This window comes from Nelumbo nucifera, chromosome 4 (assembly GCF_055504915.1).
Source record: "Nelumbo nucifera cultivar China Antique chromosome 4, China Antique-T2T, whole genome shotgun sequence".
NCBI classification, from domain to species: Eukaryota; Viridiplantae; Streptophyta; class Magnoliopsida; order Proteales; family Nelumbonaceae; genus Nelumbo; species Nelumbo nucifera.
The window spans coordinates 94,032,121-94,051,752 of NC_142652.1; the positions used below are offsets into that span (position 1 = coordinate 94,032,121).

Genomic DNA, 19,632 nt, shown 5'->3' on the forward strand with positions numbered 1-19,632 from the left:
AGAAATATATAAGGTAGAAAAACAAATTGGTAAGAGTATTAAGGTACTTTGATTAAATTGAGGAGGTGAATGCCTTAGAACAAATTTCTTGGATCATTTGACGGGGAATGTAATAATCTGGACTCCACTGGGAACACCAGAATTAAATAGAGTTTTTGAAAGGAAAAAAAATCTATCTAGCTGTTCTACAATGCTTAATGCTTAATTAGAGAGAGAATTAACACACCCAATACTAGAGACTTAAATGGACCAGAACAACATAGAAAACAAAGCACACAATGATGTAAAATGAAGATGATAATGTTCAATCTCACAATTTACGTAAGATGATTTGAGCTCCATGTTGAGGATGAAGACTAGCAACTGTGTGGGGTGCATGAGTGTAGGAGGGTGAGAGATGGAATGAAAAATGTTGCAGAATCAGTGTCAAAGCCATCTTTGCTTCTATCATTGCAAAATTCTGCCCGATGCAAATTCGAGGGCCCCAACTAAATGGGAAGAATGAGAGTTGATTCTTTGTTGCTTTTGAAACTCCCTCTGAAAATCTTTCTGGCTTAAATTCTTGTGCATCTTCCCCCCAAAGTTCATGACTGTGGTGAAGGAGAATTATTGGCAGTGAAAGATGCACTCCCATTGGGAGACAGATATTGCCCAGTCTCACTTCCTTGTAAGTGTGTCGACCAAAAATAGTAGCTGGTGGATACAATCTAAGAACTTCATACAGAATCATGGTCACCTGCATAGAATTGAAGATGGAAAGTATTGTCAAAAGAAGTTTGTTAACTTTCTAATATTATGATATAGACTCCCTATACTGAATGCAAATTTTCAATAATCCATTAGGGGAACAGAGAGAGAGAGAGAGATTACAATTTTTAATTGGTTCAAACCATCAAAATCTGGTTTATTTTTTCCGAAGACTTGAATGACCTCTTCCCTTGCCCGCGATTGCCATTCGGAGTGCATGCTCAACACAACCATTGTCCAGGTAAGGAAAACTGATGTGGTCTCTTGTCCTGCAAAGTAGAATAGTTTGCACTCCTCTATCACTTCATCAATACTCATGCCAACATTCTTAAGATTTCCATGTTCTTGGATCTCTTTAAGATTGGATTCTAATAGCAACCCCAATAAGTCATCTGTAGTGGTTTCTCCCATTTTTATAACTTTTTCTCTTTTACTGACGATTCCCTCTAGTATTGTTCTCAGTTCTCTTCTAGTTTCTTTCATCCTATTGTTCCTTTTTGTGGGAAGAAACCTACATAAAGAATCAAATAATGGCAATAAAGAAACTTCATGATTAGCTTAAACACCCTGTAATGCATCTAGGCATCTGGCTAGTGCAACTGTTTTTTATTCAAATGCACTTGTCTGTTCCAATATATCATTTTAGGGTATCACATGAAAGAATATCTACAAATAATACTCCTTGTTCATACATTAATTCAATTTGAACATCTAGTGAACAGCTACAATTGAAGTAATTAAACAGCTACACAGTTTCATTACTCATTAAATTGGGTTTCTTTTTTGTCTTTCTAGAAATGGTTATCATCTGAAAAAGGAGAGACCTGTGAGGGCAATACCAGTATTTGATCACTGTTAAAATATAGAGATCAAGGATATATTTGTAAAGAAAAGAATTCTCTTAGAATTTAGAAGTGGGCATCAACCATTTGCAGTTTTGCAACAAATATGATTTTCACACATTTATTTTGTCCATCAAAATAAACTTATGCATTATATGTAATAATATTGTGTTTATATCAATAATTCAAGCATGTTGGATTATTGAAGCTCAATGTTTTCGAATGGCCATTGACCCAGCGGTCGGACTGTTTGGCATGGGAACCGTTCAGACAACCAGTTCCGTTTTACTCTAAACCCAGTCCCTGGCAAAAAACCATTGAATTGGTCAGCAATCCGTTGATCCGGACGATTAAACCATCGACTCGTTCAACGGTTTTTGGCCTTTTTACCTTAATTATTTTTTTTTTAATTTTTCATTGGAATGGGGCCATCCATTTGGACCGGATGATCAAATCATCAACCCAGAAACCACTGGCCAGAACTGTTCCAGTATCCACAAATTTCCAAAAGCGTGTTAAAAGTTAAAACCAATTGAAATGGTTAGCCTACCTGAAACCTGGGATACAATAATACATAGCAGACTGGATAACAAGGTTGAGCTGTTCATTTAGGAGCTGAAATACCCGCCTCCCTTCTTCGTAGCTGCTACCAAATGCTGCCCTTGAGATTATATCTCCAGTTAAACATTGGAGTTCAGGCTGCACATCCAATTCACATGACCCTTTAGATGCAATTAGGCTGTCCCATCTTGTGACCAGATCACTGCAGCTAGCATAAAACGCTGGCAACATTCGCTGTTGAAACAGCAAGGAAATACAAACAAAATCACAATTGTTGTCATATTAGCAAGAAAAGTTGAATGCAAAGTCATTGGGAGAAGAAACTATGGCATTTCCTCCCTTTTTCTTGTGTTAAATTACATAAAAATATGTAATTTATTCAGTGTTTTCGAACTGTTGTTGATTCAGACAGTTGGACTGTTCGGTCCAGGAATTATCCAAGCAACTAGTTCTATTTCACCCTTGACCTATTCTTTGGCCAAAAATCATTGATTTGGTCAATGCCCCACTAATCCGGGCGATAGACCTGTAGACCCGTCCGACCTAGATAATGGTTTTTGGCTTTTTATTTTTTTATTTTAATTTGGAAAGGGCCATTCATTTGAACTGAACAATTAAACTGCTGACCTAGAAACTGTGGTCAAAGCAGTTCCGGTTCTGGATCGGTTTTTAAAACATTGAATTTATTAACTAGTTTTAGCAGTAGCTTCATTTAAATAGACTAAAAAAAAATTATAATAGAAAAACAACCTTCAACTTCTCTAGATGGAAGGCACCGTTGATAAGCCTTCTATGTTTAGCCCATTTTTCTCCCTCATAGCTTAGAAGTCCTCTTAGAAATGACTTGGTTAGTGGATTTGGTTTGGGCCTCTCGAAGTGTCCGAACTTTGTAAACAGAATTTCCTTTATTAATTCTGGGTCGGTAATATAGACCCTGGGAGTTCTTCCAAACCATGAAATCGACATTCTTCCTGCATTTTGCAATAGTTAGTATTCCGATATTTACAAGCACAAATCAAAAGAAATTTTCAATTGAAAATAATGTATGATTAATGGGAAGAAATAAATGATAATTATTCAATTTTAGTCAATTCATTGAGAATTTAATTCTCTTAAAATTTGCAACTGGAGTTCCTCCAAATGCATTGAAGTTCTATTAAGGCTGTTCTACTTATGAAATTTGAGAGAAAGTTATTGAGGAATTTCGTAAGTTTCCTAAAGAACTTTCCCTCAACTTTTTGTTTTTCTCTTATTTTCTGTCAAACCAAACACAGCTAGCCTTAATGTCTTTAATTTGCTTGTCCAGTTAGGAAGCTGAAGCTCAGTGTGGTATTTCATACTGAGTTATAGTTACGTGAGCTCAGAATTTCTTAAGTGGTGATGTGCTCAGAATTTCTGAAGGGATTATTTGATAACAGCTGAAGTAGCTGAACTGAAGGGGCTATTTAATAATTAACCCGGCTTCAACTTAAGTCATTAAGAAGATCACAACCTGCTTAATAATTTGTTCACTAAAAAACAAAGCAACAAGTAATTCAATTCAGCCACTTCATCTGTTATGAAACCACCCAAGTCAAATAGACTGAATATGGGAAGTAGGGCTCAACTCTATATTGTATCAGTCGCAATTCAATCAGTTCTATGGCTGTCAATGGGTCAGATCATGATCCCACTCTTACTATAAGCCAGATATGGATCTCAAATGGTAAATTTGTTTGTAATTGGATCAAATCCAAATCAAACCTTGTTGGGTTCATCGTGTAAGAAGCATTCGGATCTTTAGAGTTAAACATGAGAGGATGTGACTATGCAAGAAGACCCTATCAACAGTACTGGATTAGTTAATTCCTCTGCTTCAAAATTCAGTTCTCAAGGAATCCATCCTATAGTTTTACTGAAGCTTGAACTGTTGTTTCTTGTATAATGATTTAATGCTTACATTACTGAGGGTCCTTTTGGTTTGCAGGAATAGGGGTCTAGAATCGGAATCGGAATGGGCTATTCCGATTCCAACTGTTTGGTTGAGTGGAATTGAAATTCCATTCCCATTCCTGCTGGAATGACATTCCCCCATTTGAGGGAATGAAATCCCATTTTTGCTGATTTTAATTCCTATTCCTATTCATGTCTGAGACAAATAGACTATGGGAATGGATCACTCGATAGAAAAAGAAAGAAAGGAATTCCGATAGAGAAAGAAAGAAAGAACCAAATTCCTATTCCCATTCGTGTTTGGTTGATTGATTCTCATCAAAATGATCTCTTTATTTGAGATAGAGAAAGAAAGGAATTAATTTTAACAAGGTGATAAAACTTCATATGGGAAAAGCATATTATTGACTTGAATAGTCTTGTAAAGGAAATGTTGCTTTGGCATGGCTTTTGAACAAGATGGGTGGAGTATTTACAGTGCATATATAAGTGAAATATTTTTGTACTAATAATCCTCTTTCCCCTTACCTCTACTCTTGAGCCAAGCTCTTTGATGATGCACAATCCAGCCGATCTTAGCTGTCAATGATCTTGCCTCTGAACTAAGTGGCAGGGACCTGAAACGGAAGGAGAAGAGAAGCTCCGGGGAGAACCCGACGTAAGGGCTCCGAAGCTCAAGTTAGAGTCTTTCAAAGGCAAGATAGACCAGATAGCGCAAAAGTTAGCATACTTCGTTCCTGGGGGGGAGGAGCCTTTTATAACCACCTCGCGCACTCACTTGGCTTCTGTCAGATCGGGCATGATTATTCCTGAGCTCCCGCCAGTTCGGATGTCACTTCCTCTGGCCGGACAGAACCGCCACTGCTCTTTTTGTCGGAGCTGTCTCTGCGGCCAGTAACGACGGTGGCAGGTGGCGGTAGCAGGAGGCCGTTTGAAGTGCGGCTTGTCAGGCGTTAGATCCCAAATCAGTCAGGTGCGCCGCCCTCGGATACGGACGTCCTTGGTGTCAGGTACGCTTGGTCAGCCTGGTGTTTCGGAAGCGAAGTGTTGGAGTGGCGAGCGAGATGTCTTGAGTTCGGTTTGGGGAGTGTTCCGAGCTGCCATGGGCTAGCTCGGGTCACAGCTTTGTGAGGCTTGGGGCCCAATATAGTTCGTGCTCCTCGCAGGGAGCTCGGGTTCTCAATAGGGAGCTCGGGTTCTTAATAGGGAGCTCGGACTCTTAATAGGGAGCTCGGGCTCCTAGTAGAGCGGTCTGGAGTTCGGGCTCAGTAGTGAGCTTGGACTTGCTTTCGGTGTTCGCTTCGGGCGCTCTACTGTCCCGAGTTGCTTGTTTTTGCCACGTGTCGGGTGATTGCGAGGTCGGGCCAAATTCCCCTTCATCAATTGCCCCCCACTCCCTGCGACAAGGGTCCTGTCTTTGGCACGGGGAGTTCGTAAGGTAGAAGGAGGGTTTTGGTCCGTGCTGAGGGCACTCGCTTTAATTTGATTTTCAAAAAAGGGCGCGCGTTTGGGAGACGTGACGGCAGTCGTTCGAGAGTTGAGCTGCAGATGCTTTTATTGCGAGGAGACGTGCGCCGACACCCCGTTAGTTTCGAGAAGGTGCGTGCTGACACCCGTCCTCTGACAGGACGTGCGCGACGCCTCGTCAGTTTCGGAAAGACGTGCGCTGATTGGCCTCGGAAGACGTGCGGTTTAGCGCGACTGTGGGCCGTTGGATTGGCTTCGATCTGGGCCGTCGCTTTCCGGCCGCTGTGGATATAAATAGCGCGCGGGGGGGGGCGTCCTTGCTACTGTTGTACCTCTTGAGCTCGCGCCTAAGTTTCAGTTCGCGTCCAGGCTCTTCAGCTCGCGTCCCAGGTTCCTTGCTTGTTCGAGCTTTCGTGGTCTACTTTAGTCTTCTTCCTGGGTGAGTGCTTTTGGAATCCTGTTCCATTCTCTGATGTCTAGTTCGGAGGGTTCAGACTGTTCAAGCGGGTCTGATGTAGGTTCTACAAACTAATTTGCGTCCCCCAATAGTTCAAGTGAGCCCGGTTAGGTCCTGAGGAAGGGGTTGAGCCTACAGCCCGAGGTGCTTCGGGTAGGTCGGCGTCCACCTCCCGTCGTGGCCGGGTTGTAGATCAGTTCGGCCCTTCGACTATGATGCCTGAGGGACTTCAATCCCTCATAGACTACTACGACTTGCTCGGGGAGCACGCCTACTTCATCCCTACGGGTAGCTTCCCTTGGGAACACGGTCCTGATGAGATCGTGATTTTCCGGGAACAGCTTGCTGCGGGGTTGCGGCTGCCTTTTCATCCTCTTCTCGTCGAGGTTCTAAACCACTTCGGTGTGATGGTCGGCCAGCTTCACCCGAACTCCATTAGGAATTTAGTGGGGACGATCTCCTTATTTTGTGACGAGAACTTTCCATTGGATCTGGAGATTTTCTCTTCTATTTTAATGCTGAAAAAGCAAGCGGGTCCTCTTCCTGGGCGTAGGCGGGCATACTACCTGTCTCCTCGCCCAGGCTTCAAGCTCTTACATGGATTCCCTAATAAGGTCCCGGCGTGGAAGCGGAACTATTTCGGGGTGCGAAGTGCGCTAGGGTGGCTGTTTCAGACCGGCTGGGGGATGGCCGCTCCCGACTCTGGCGTCACACTCGATAAGGAGACGGCGAAGGGCCTCCGGCAATGGGCGCAGCTTGGGCTGGAGTGTCAACGGTATCTGACGGAGGCCAAGCTTATTGCTGCGGGCCTGAGTTCGGGTAGGTTCTTTCCCTAGCGATCCTGTCTTGCTCTTCTTTTACGTGTCTTACTGATGCCGAACTCCTTTTCGCAGGTACGATGGACTCTCGAGGGACCCGAGGTGGGCACTTGTTCCAGGGCATGAAGAGGAGAAAACGGGTGGCTAAGCGAGCTCGCGCCGAACCACCCTAGGGTGCGGAGCCCGAGGTGCCGGACTATCCGGCGGAGGAGCCCGAGATGGTTCCTCCTATGCAAGAGCCGGCGGGGGCTCCTTATGCCGAAACCACACACACAGGGGCTCCCGCTTACTCCGAGTCTGCCCATACGCGAGCTGGGCCGTCGGGCTCGGAAGCCCCGGGGAACTTCAGGAGCGTGCTGTCGCCTATTCATGCTCTTCAACGGAGTAAGGAGGCGATGTTTCCCGAGGAAGTTGCGGCGTGGACCGAGCTCCCTCTGCACCAAGTGGCCTGCCGTGCCGTTACTCATGCTATGGTGGTAAGTGCTACCTTCTTTAGAGTTCTTCAGCTTTTATTCTTCTATTCGTTCCTTTGATCCCGTTTTCCTTTGATAGGTGAACTCTTCTATTCACGCCTTAGCGAACCAGGTGGAGAGATGCTTGAGGCAGGCGCGAGCTGCCGAGGAGGTTGCTCGAACTGCCGAGGAGGCTGCTCTTGCTGCTGAGGCTGCTGCTCACCTCGCGCGGTCTAGGCAGGCGAGGAATCAGAGAGATGCCGAGGCCATGGGAGTGGTGGTGAAGCATATGGTGGAATTGAAGCTGGACCTGCAGCACCAGGTTGAGTATCTTCAGGAGGATATCAGGGAGAGGACTCAGATCATCTCTCAAGGCATCGAAGACGCGAAGAAGAAAGCTATCAGTGATTATATTGCTTCGCCGGATTTCGATGATCTGATGGTGGACTCCTATAGGTGGGGTTTCAAGCTAAGCCGGTGGATGATCCGGAATACGTACCCCGAGCTCGATACCAGTGCCATATCCACTTCGCGCATTACTCAAGAGATGGCTAATGCTGCGGATGCCGAACCGGACTCCGAGGGGGAGGCAGGTCCTTCGGGTGTTGTCGAAGTGGCTTCTGATAATGATGAAGTAGCCCCTGGCTTGTAAAATGGCTTTTTTTTTTTGAATGTACACCTCTATCTAAAATGAAATGGCTTTTTGTTCAAGTGTTGGTTGTCCTGTCTTCAAGCTGTGTTTTTTGCCGAACTGACCATTTCGGTCCTTCAGTTCGTTTTCTGACACCTTTATCTGAAATGAAATGGCTTTTTGTTTTTCTGGTTGTCCTGTCTTCGAGCTGCGTTTTTTGCCGAACTGACCATTTCGGTCCTTCAGTTCGTTTTCTACCTAGGCTTCGGGGTACTTGCCTTGGTGGTTTATAGGTAGTATCTTCTTAAGTTGACGACGTTCCATGCTCGGGGTACTTGTTTTCCTTCTAGGGTTCCGAGCTCGTATGCTCCCCCACCGAGTGCTTTCATTACTCTGTAGGGTCCTTCCCAGTCTGGTCCAAGTTTCCCGATGCCGGGTTCGGGCACCATGACCTTACGGAGAACCAGGTCACCGACGCGGAAGTTCCTCTTCTTTACTCGCGCGTTATAATACCGAGCTACCTTTTGTTGGTAGGCTGCAGTTCGGATGTGCGCGAGGTCTCTCACTTCGTCCAGTAGGTCGAGGTTGGTGCGTAACTCGCCCTCGTTTGTCTGTTCGTCGTACGCTTCTAGACGCAACGTAGGCACTTCGATTTCCGCCGGGATCATCGCCTCGATGCCGTAGGTGAGGTTGAAGGGGGTCTCTCCTATGGCGGTTTTTTCCGTGGTTTGGTGAGCCCATAGAACACTTGGTAGTTCGTCTGCCCACAAACCTTTGGCTCGGTCTAATCGTGCTTTCAGTCCGCGGAGGATGGCTCTATTCATTACTTCTGTTTGGCCATTTGCTTGCGGGTGTGCGACCGACGTGAAGTTCTGACTAATTCCCATACTTTGGCACCATTCTTGGAACTTGATATCTTCGAACTGTTTGCCGTTGTCGGAGATCAGAACCTGAGGTAGCCCGAAGCGACATACAATGTTCTTCCAAAAGAAGTTCTGTATGTTTGGGGCTGTAACTATTGCCAGGGGTTCAGCTTCTATCTACTTTGTGAAGTAATCTACTGCCACCATTAGGAATTTTCTCCCGCTTGTCGCTGGTGGGAATGGCCCCAGGAGGTCGATGCCCCATTGGGTGAAGGGCCATGGGCTGGTGAGGTATTTGAGGTCGGCAGCGGGCTGATGGTGGATGCTGGCATTCTTCTGACACTTGTCGCATTTTCTGACGAGCTCGATTGCCTCTGTCTTCATCATTGGCCAGTAGTATCCTTGTCGAAGTGCTTTTTGGGCGAGGGCTCTGCCCCTAGGTGTCCGCCGCACAAGCCTTCATGGGTGTCACGGAGTACCAACTCGGCTTTGGTTGGGCGCAAGCATCGCAGGTAGGGGAGCGTGTAGGATCGTCGGTACAACCGTTCGTCTATCATGACGTATTTAGCTGCCTGGCGCTGCACCCTCTTGGCTGCGTTGCGGTCCGTGGGGAGGGTTCCGTCTAGTAGGAAGCTCGCGAGTGGGTCGATCCAACTCGGCTCTGCTTCAGTGACGGGAGCGACCTCTTCTGCCCCACCGAGAATGCTGGGCCGAGGTAAGTCCTCTACGTACACGGTTCTCCTGGCGTTGTGGCTCGTGCTAGCTAGTCAGGACAGGGCGTCGGCCTCAGCGTTCTCTGACCTCGGGATTTGCTTGATGAAGTGTGACTAGAAGTTGAGCAGAGCCTCCTTTACTTTTGCCAAATATGCAATCATTGTGAGCTCGCGCGCTTTGTATTCGCCTGTAACTTGGTTGACCACGAGCTGGGAATCACTGCAGATAACCATGTGCTTTGCTCCAACCTTGTGCGCTAGGTTTAGCCCAGCTATCAGTGCCTCGTACTCCGCCTCGTTGTTGGATGCCGCGAACTCAAAGCGTAGTGCGTATTCCAGCTTTGTTCCTCTCGGGCCGCGTAGCACTATTCCTGTCCCGCTGCCTTGTTGGTTCGAGGAGCCATCTATGTGAAGGATCCAGGGCTCCTCATCCCAATTCGCGCTTGGTCTAACCAGGAGGGATGCCACACTGGCTGCTACTTCACGGGGTTCGGACTCGTTTGGCTTGGGAGCTCCGAGTTCGCCCGAACTGGGGATCTCGGGCTCGACCGGCTCAGGGGCTTCGAGGCTAAACGTGCATTCTGCGATAAAATCTGCCAAGGCTTGGGCCTTAATGGCAGTTCTTGGCTTGTACTGGAGATCGTACTCGGTGAGTTCGATGGCCCACTTCGTCAGTCGGCCGGAAACCTCGGGTTTGAGTAAAACTTGTCTCAGAGGTTTGTCGGTCAGGACGATGACGATGTGAGCCTGGAAGTACGGGCGGAGTTTCCGTGCTGCTACCACCAGTGCATACGCTAGCTTTTCTATCTGCGGGTACCTTGTCTCTGCTCCCTGCAAGATTTTACTAACATAATATATGGGTCGTTGGACCCGGTCTGCTTCCTTTACTAGTACCGAACTGACCACCTCATCGCTAGCCGAGAGGTACAGTTCTAAGACTTCGCCTTCCTCGGGCCGGGCTAAGGTTGGCACACTGGCGAGGTAACCTTTTAGCTCATCAAACGCGAGCTGACAGTCTTGGGTCCACTCAAACCCTTTGCCTTTGATTGCTTTGAAGAAGGGTAGGCAGCGATCTGCCGACTTGGACATGAAGCGGCTTAGAGCGGCTATGCGGCCGTTTAGCCTCTGAACTTCTTTTATTTTCCGAGGTGGTCTCATATCTAGGATGGTTTTTATCTTGTCCGGGTTGGCCTCGATACCGCGCCGGTTGACAACGTAGCCTAGGAATTTGCCCGAGGTGACGCCAAAGACGCATTTGTTGGGGTTCAACTTCATGCTAAACTGACGCAGGATTTGGAAGACAGAGTCCAAGTCTTTTATTAGTTCTTGTGAAAACCTTGTCTTGACGACCATGTCGTCTACATAACACTCTATCTTTGTGCCAATCAGGGGCCAAAACAACCTATTTACAAGTCTTTGGAAGGTTGCCCCGGCATTTTTTAACTCGAAGGGCATGACCTTGTAACAGTACAAACCGAACTCGGTTAAGAAGCTGGTTTTTTCCTCGTCGGAATGGTCCATCCGGATTTGGTTGTAGCCTGAGTAGGCATCTAGGAAGCTTAGCAACTCATGTCCCGAGGTCGCGTCCACTAGGCGGTCGATCCTAGGGAGGGGGAAGCAGTCTTTCGGGCAAGCTCGGTTCAGATCGGTGTAGTCGACGCACATGCGCCACTTGCCGTTCGTCTTTTTCACCAGCACAGGGTTGGCCACCCAGCTCGGGTAATGGACTTCCCTTATGAAGTCTGCCTCGAGGAGCTTCTCGACTTCCTCGTCGACCGCCTTCCAGCGCTCTGGGGCTAAGTTCCGTTTCTTCTGTCTAACGGGTCTGACAGTTCGGTCCGTAGGGGTTCTTCAACGGAAGCACCGATCTGGAGTGTGCGAGCTGGGTTCGTAGGCGAGGTTGGGATCACGACTGTTTCCTCTGTGGGCGAGGCTCGTTCTTCGCCTTGTTTCGCGGGCCGCTCCAGATCGAGGTCGCCGGCTGCCTTGGTCTTTCCCTTTAGGGCGGCAACGTAGCACTTGCGGGACTCGAGCTGGTCGCCCCGCGCTACCCCCACACCGAAGTCCGTAGGGAACTTCATGGCCAAATAGTAGGTGGAGACCACCGCCCGCAGGATATGCGTGATTGGCCGCCCTATTATGGCATTGTATGGGGAGGGGGTCGCGACCACCAGGAAGTCGTGGTTGAGTCTAACCGCGCAAGGCCACGTGCTGACTTCCACAGGCACCGTTATTTTTCCAAGGGGCCTGACTTCCTCTCCGCTGAAGCTCACCAGGGGAGTATTTGCGGGCTTTAGTTCGCTCCTCGGCAGTTGTAGTCGATCAAACGCCGATTTGAAGAGGATGTCCGCCGAGCTGCCCGAATCTACGAGTACGCGCCTAACCTCGAAGTCGCTGATCCTTAGTTTAATGACAAGCGCATCATCGTGAGGGTAGCGAACTCCTCGCGCGTCGTCTTCTGTGAAGAGGATTGGCTCTTCGGTCTTTGGCCTTTTCGGAGGGTTCCGCTCCTCGAGGACCGCTTCGCGAATTGAAGTCTGGGCTGCCGCCGATGTACACCCCGCTACCACCGAACCTCCCACAATTACATGGATGGTTCCCCGAATTGGCCTCTCTGTCGGAGGCTGTCGCTGCATCGGTTCGGCAGGCCTGCTGCTAGTTTCGGGGGCGTCCTTTTCGTGCTCGCCTGGCCGATCCGCTTTATTGCTATTATTGTTGTGCTGTACAAAGTTTCTTAAGTATCCGCGACGGATGAGCCCCTCTATTTCGTCTCGGAGGTTATTGCACTGCTCGGTACTATAACCATGGTCCCTATGGAAACTACAATACAAATTCTTGTTTCTTTCGTTCGGATTTCCCTTTAGGCGAGGTGGCCATTTAACGTACGGGGCGTCCTTAATCGTCATTAAGATCTCAGTCCGCCTCGTGTTCAGTGGCGTGTAATCCGTCCGAACTGGCAGGGGAGCTCGGAATGACTGGTTTGGTTTTGGGTCCCGGGCCGGGTTTTTTTGGTCGGCTGAGTTAGAGGGCTCGCCATCCCTCTTTCCTTTCTCGTTTCCGCCCTCGGTTCGTTGGTTGATTTCCTCCTCCGTCCTCATGAACTTGTCCGCAAGCTTGAGGAACTCGGCCACGGTCGCGGGCTGGTTAGCTACCATGTGCCATTTGAACTCCTTATGCGTCACCCCTCTTTTTGCTGCGACGAGCTGCACCGCAGGGTCTAACCGCGGTATCTGTAAGCATGCTTCATTGAATCGTTTAATGTAGCCCCGTATGGGTTCTCCTTCCCTTTGGACTACCCCGAAGATGCTTTCCTCTGCTCTGGGGCACCGTTTGCTGGTGACAAAGTGTGCAGTGAAGACCTGCACGAACTGGGCCCAACACTTTATCGACCCGGGGACCAGGTTCCTGTACCAAGTGCGGGCTACCCCCTTGAGGGTGGTGGTGAAAGCCACGCACATGCATGATTCGCTGGCTCTGGCGAGGTGCATTTGGGACTGGAAAGCGTCAACGTGGTCGTTGGGGTCGAAGGACCCGTCATACTTGTCTAGAGGTGGGAGATTGAAATCTTTGGGCAAGGGGACTGCCAGGAGTTCTGATGCGAGGGGGGAAGGAACTGAGAGAATCGGGGCAACTCCAACCTCGTCCGAGCTCGTCTCGCCTTTGCCTCTGAGCTCTGACAGGACGCGGGTGGCGGTTCGTCGACCTCGACGGCGCCTTCGCTGCTGAGTGGGCCTTGTACTGGCGCTGCTGGCCTCCGTGTTGCCGAGCTTGATGGGCCCGGAGTGCTGGTAGTTCGCTGCTGCCAGTGCACCGAATCGGTTTTCCACGAGTGGGAACTCCGGTTTGGAGCCCCGAGGTGCCGATCTCGCGGGCGAGGTTCCCGACCCGCCTGCGAGCTGCGAGGCGGGGATGACTTTCCTTTCTCTTCGGCCTGGGGACGAGGCCTGGCTGTTTGGGGGGTTTTGGGGCCTGGAGGCTTTTCCTTGGTGGAGGCGCCCATCCTGCGGAGAGGCCTTGACCGGCTTCGGAGCAAGGTGGCGAGGTGGAAGTAGTGGTTGGTTCGGTGGTAGTTGGGGGAACTGCTGTTGATAGTGATACTGGGAGAGGTTGTGCAACACTTGGTGCTGGTGAAGCTAGTGTTGTTGGAATTGTTGCATCTGGGATTGCATTGCCCGCATGCACTGCATCAGGTCGTCCAACCGATTTTGGCTAGCTGCCAGGGGGACGGCGGTTGGTTCAGTGAAGGTAGTCTTGATGGGGAGAGGAAAGGGGATGTTTGTGGCAGGAAGGTTTACAGGCGCCACTGCTTGTGGCGTATTCAGATTGGGAATTCCGTCCACCGAGAGGGGGACGGTGAACTGTCCAACACACACCACGGGAACTTGAGGCTGTTCCCCGGTGGTGTTTGTCTTTGTGCCGCGTCCAACGTTGCTGGAAGAGGCCATGAGTGTTGAGTTTTTCAAAGAAGAAGAAAGGGGTATGAGAGTTTTGGAGGGAGGCCTTTTGAAGCGTTCCCACAGACGGCGCCAATTGATGATGCACAATCCGGCCGATCTTAGCTGTCAACGATCTTGCCTCTGAACTGAGTGGCAGGGACCTGAAACGGAAGGAGAAGAGAAGCTCCGGGGAGAACCCGGCGTAAGGGCTCCGAAGCTCAAGTTAGAGTCTTTCAAAGGCAAGATAGACCAGATAGCGCAAAAGTTAGCATACCTCGTTCCTGGGGGGGGGGAGGAGCCTTTTATAACCACCTCGCGCACTCACTTGGCTTCTGTCAGATCGGGCATGATTATTCCTGAGCTCCCGCCAGTTCGGATGTCACTTCCTCTAGCCGGACAGAACCGCCACTGCTCTTTTTTTCGGAGCCGTCTCTACGGCCAGTAACGATGGTGGCAGGTGGCGGTAGTAGGAGGCCGTTTGAAGTGCGGCTTGTCAGGTGTCAGATCCCAAATCAGTCAGGTGCGCCGCCCTCGGATACGGACGTCCTTGGTGTCAGGTACGCTTGGTCAGCCTGGTGTTTCGGAAGCGAAGTGTTGGAGTGGCGAACGAGATGTCTTGAGTTCGGTTTGGGGAGTGTTCCGAGCTGCCATGGGTTAGCTCGGGTCACAGCTTTGTGAGGCTTGGGGCCCAATATAGTTTATGCTCCTCGCAGGGAGCTTGGGTTCTCAGTAGGGAGCTCGGGTTCTTAATAGGGAGCTCGGACTCTTAATAGGGAGCTTGGTCTCCTAGTAGAGCGGTCTGGAGTTCGGGCTCAGTAGTGAGCTTGGACTTGCTTTCAGTGTTCGCTTCAGACGCTCTACTGTCCCGAATTGCTTGTTTTTGCCATGTGTCGGGTGATTGCGAGGTCGGGCCAAATTCCCCTTCATCACTCTTCATCAGCAATTTCTAACATATAAATGAAATCTATTTGAAAGGATTGTGGATTTGTAGGTAGCGTGGAGATTGGAATAGGCCAGCCGTACAGGATAGTGCTGGGCCAGATCAGGTGGGTGGGCTGTTTTGTAATGTTCAATTGGTGGGGCCTTTATATTTAGGGACAGATATTAGACATGGAACTGTGGTTCCCTTCCCTTCCCTCTGTCGTTGATATGTGACAGGTTGAGTGAGGTACTAGGCCCAAGAAGACTGAGGGTCTAGCCTGAGTCTATGGGATCAAGCACTGGCTTAGGGAGGAGGAATCTTTTCTGCGCAGTCATGGATGGAGTGCAGGATAGTCAGCCTGAGCCTTACACCACCGGTCGTGGAGTCGAAGTTGATGTGGAAATGGAGAGAATGATGGGTTTATTTTTCCGGGCAGAAAAGGGAATGCTAGGAAACATCTTCCGACCGATAGAAGAAGAAGATGCAGCTAAAACGAAATGAACTAATATAAATTAGCGAGAATAGGTGGATGTACGGGTTTTGTTAAGCCAAAGTTAACAATTATTTATATTCATTACTACACTAATATAAATCAAATTACTACGTAAGATGAGCATAAGTCAAATTGGTATTTAGGTTTTTACATTCAATCCAAATCTATAAGCAGCCCTAAAAAATAAATCTGTGATATGTTTTCATTATGTCATGTTACCAAAATTTCACCAAACGGTTGGTTTTGGGACCAATTTATGGCATTCCTGATTCTTGAAACCTGAGCTGGTGGCAAGTTATGGACAGGAGTCCTTGAATTTTCTCAGATATCCTGTTTGGTCTGTTTCTGTTATGTTGCCAAAGTAAAGAAAAAAAATAGAAATTATGTCATTGTTGTTTTCTCTCACCATTGCTGTGTTTGGTTTGACAGAAAATTGAAACAGAAGCAGAAAATTAAGGGAAAACTCTTGGGGAATTTCACAAATAATCCCTGAAGAACTTCCCCCCAAATTTCTGATTCCCATTTATTTTCTATCACAGAGAAAACAAAAACATTTTGGAATACATACCGTAATTCTGGATGGTTTGATGAACGAAAGGGATTACACGTGGTACGATGTTGTGAGAGAGGCTGATGGGCTTGGCCATAGCTTCCTTCTCCAACCTCATCTCCTCCCTCAAGTTGCCAAACAACAACCTGTAAGGATGTCCCTTGATGCCTTGCTGCTTCAGACGCTGCTCCAGCTTCTTTGGTCTCCACCATATCCAGTATAAAACTATTGCGACCCATGATAATATCAAAACACTAGAGATTACAACCCAATCCATGAACTCAAGTTCTCCCATATCAGAGAGAGAGAGAGCAGGTTCTTCTTGCAGTGATGATACTTCAGGCTGGTCTGGTATCAATAAAGCAGATACTATCCATCAATATCTCAGATATCTGTTTTTCTCTTCAATGCTAAGAACCTGTTCGACATATTGCAAGGGAAGGTTTTTCCATTCGCACCTTCACCACAAAGTTCAAAAGGATAACGTAAGCAGTGAGGTCGTCTCAAAGCCTGCCACTTTCTTCAAGTAGAAGAGTTGCACTGCAGACTCCAATCTTAAGGCTTGGCCAATAACGGAGATTTGTGTAATTTTTAAGAGTCAAACATCAGCCTACCACCAACTAGCCCAATTGATATTCCATATGCAATTAAATGGGTGGTCTCTGGATAATGTCAATATGATCGTCATTGATATTCCATATGCAAAATTAATGGGTGGTCTCTGGATAATGTCAATATGACTCTTTGTTAATGGGTTTTCATATGAACACATTGTCACATTATTCGAGTGTGAAAAGACAAGAATCAACACAATTAGTGTGATGTGCTCAAACCAGTCCCTACTTGGAACTTGGAAGAGGGGGGAGAGAGAGTAAAGGTGGGGTTCAGAGCTGATGAGGTAGGTCCACCGATCATTTTGTCACCTTCTGTTTGAGAATTCCAATTAAATTGCAAACTATGGATGTTAGTAACATGGCTGCCCCAGTGAAACGAAGTTACAAGAATCCATAGATTGATACAAGTAACTATATGGGATCTTAGGCCACAGCTGGATAGATTTTGTTAGTATATGTACATGGATAAAACATATCATCTTAATTATATAGAATATTGGGATTAATACATTAAGGACAAGTTTATGGGGACAGAGTACAAGAAAAATAATAAGTATATGCATGCAAAAATGCCTCTAAAACTCCAAAAGGAATGCCTCTAACTGCGCAGTCTCTGAAAGTATTAGAGATACTTGAATATCTTTAGGCTCGTTCTTTTGCTGGGAGTATATATTTACCTAGTTAACACTTCTCCAGTAAATGAATTTATTCATGTTCATTTTTCCTCTGTTAGTTTTAATTTGTGTGTTAACAAGGGCATTTTAGTCCCTTACTAGTTTGGGTAACTTCCCTCCTCCATTTGAAAATGATTGATCCACCTGCAAGAAGGGTAACATTTATCCATGAAACTAACCCAAAAATTTATCCAAAATAAAATGCATTTTCTGTGAGCCTTGTTGTTCTCTATAAAAGAAAGTGGCGAATTTAGTCAACTTTCCCATTAACTAAAAAGTGGGGAATTTGGTCAACTTTCCCCTCTTTTTACAAAACATAAGGCATGCAATAAAAATGCTTCCAAATGTAATTATAGAGGCACTTACCACTACTTCTAGACTTCTGATCATTGTTTTCAAAACTGGACTGGACCGGACGATCAAACCGGAAAAACTAGGAACTGGTCAGGTGATCAGTTCTATTTTTCTCCAAAACCAAATATTTGCAAAAAAACATTGATTTGGTCAGCAAACCATTGATCCAGACGGTTGAACCGTTTGACAGTTTTGACCGTTTTTTTTTTTATTTTTTGTCAAAATGGGCCAACCGTTCGGTTTGAACAGTTGGACCGTTTGACCTGGAAACTGGACTCCTGACCGGTTCGGTCTCCAGGTCGGTTTTAAAAACCTTTCTTCTTATGCAACAAAAATAAAATAAAATAAAATAAATAAATACATCCTGTAGAGATTGTCAGAAATGCCTCTATTGTGCACAGTTTAGAGACACTTTAATGGCCTTTAATAGTTTTTTTTCTTTTGCAACAGGGTAAGATTATCTCTTCCTTCTTTACAGGTACTTTCGGCTGCCTTCAATTAACTATTTTTATAATTAATATTTTATTGTCAAAATAACAATAAAAAAAGATTTATATGCAACCAACGATGAATTTTTGTATTCAACCAATAGTGAGTCTTTACAAAAAAAGTAATAAGTAAAGAAAATAAAAAAAAAAATGAAATGCACTAAAAATCCCTTTCATCTACTCTCATTTCCTTTGTCCAAAACCTGAAAAGCGTGTAAAATGTCTAAGATGATGAAGAAAATGCAATAGCTCTTGCCAATTCTAGGTCTTTTCCAATCTGTCATTGAGCAAAACACTTTATTCAACCTGCAATATAGATGGGATTTTCATTTAAGGCCGCTCCAGAGGTATGATGTTTCTTGTTTAATATTTAAATTCTCTTATCATCCGTAGATATTCTATATTCCATTTCTCAGTTTTTTTTTTTTTCTTGTTAAATAGTCGGGTAGAATCGGCTTCCTAACCATCTGAAGATGAAATTTGTGCTGCCTAGGCATACGAATATTGTGAAATAATCTGCCCTTTTTTCTTTCTCATTCTTTTTTAAGGCATTGCTTATTGTATGGATATGTTATTCTTCTCTTCTCATGCCTAATTCCACGTGGTATAGTGACTAAATTTTTTGGGTTTGATGACTGTGTGCTTTGCATTAGATAGCTAGAGGCCCCCTTTCTTAATTTATTATTGTTTTTGGGAAGCCTACATGTTATAGTCCAGCCTTGGTTTAATCGTTTCTTTTTTAGGCTGTTTAATGATAGATATTTTTTATTCAATTTAATGGGTAGAATTTGTCATTTACCATGTACCGTGTTTACTGTTTAGCATTCTCCGGTACAATCTTATTGAGTGCTTAATTTATATTGTGTGTTAATAATTTTCTTGTTCTATGAATAATTTCAATTTCTTGCATTTTCTCCATTCTATCTAATTTGCAAGCTTTCAATAACTTAAGCCTAAAATTTATTAAACTACCCTTGGAATATTGTTAAGGTAGAGGCTGCTTTAGTCAAGTGCTTATGGGGTGCCTAACACCTTCCCACACCATAACTTTCCCTAGGCCTTAGGAATCTCCATTCCAATTAGACCAATGAGTCATCAAGAAAAAAAATATATATATATTTCTTGGAAATTTTGAGTTTTTCTAAATTTTCATTTCCCAAAAATTTAAGTGGCAACTTCATTCTCTCCAGTTTGGATAATCACAAACAGTGTTCAGTTAATACATGCCTCAACTGTCAAATGTAGTCAATTCATCATTTTGGGTATTTGCCTCCTCATTGTTCAAAACCTTAGAACCATATATAGATTCACCCCAAAGATCTAAAAATTTATCTCTTTGAATTTTAAAGAGAGATTAACCAAATTTATATTCAAGAACACTTAAAGAATTAGACCTAATCTAACCATTAGTCTCTAATGTTTAGTTTTACCAAGATTGATCAATACTGAGTTTATTGTGTCTAAGCTTATGATTTACAGTTCCTAGACCAATGCTTTCATATTAGCCTTGCTTCATCTAGCATTTGTTAATCATTTTTAACTCAATAAAAGCAATTGTACATTTAGCACAAACCATTAGTATTTGTTATTATCAAAGTATAGAGTCAACACCTTGAGC

General features: G+C 45.9%; 1 protein-coding gene across 2 annotated transcripts; it reads right to left on the bottom strand.

The window, feature by feature from the left end:
- Positions 1-72: 72 nt before the first annotated feature.
- Positions 73-16,412, bottom strand: LOC104610366 (cytochrome P450 CYP72A616-like). Of its 2 annotated transcripts, none has more exons than XM_010276942.3 (5): positions 15,903-16,412; positions 2,901-3,121; positions 2,140-2,384; positions 871-1,258; positions 73-736 (listed from the first exon to the last, which is right to left on the bottom strand). In XM_010276942.3, exons 1-5 carry the CDS (start codon positions 16,177-16,179, stop codon positions 311-313), a joined length of 1,557 nt encoding a protein of 518 aa, XP_010275244.1. In that variant the 5' UTR covers positions 16,180-16,412; the 3' UTR covers positions 73-310. The 2 variants fall into 2 exon arrangements, with proteins under 2 accessions (XP_010275244.1, XP_088759995.1); XM_088903869.1 differs by lacking the exon at positions 15,903-16,412 and adding an exon at positions 4,611-4,754.
- Between the last annotated feature and the right edge of the window lie 3,220 nt (positions 16,413-19,632).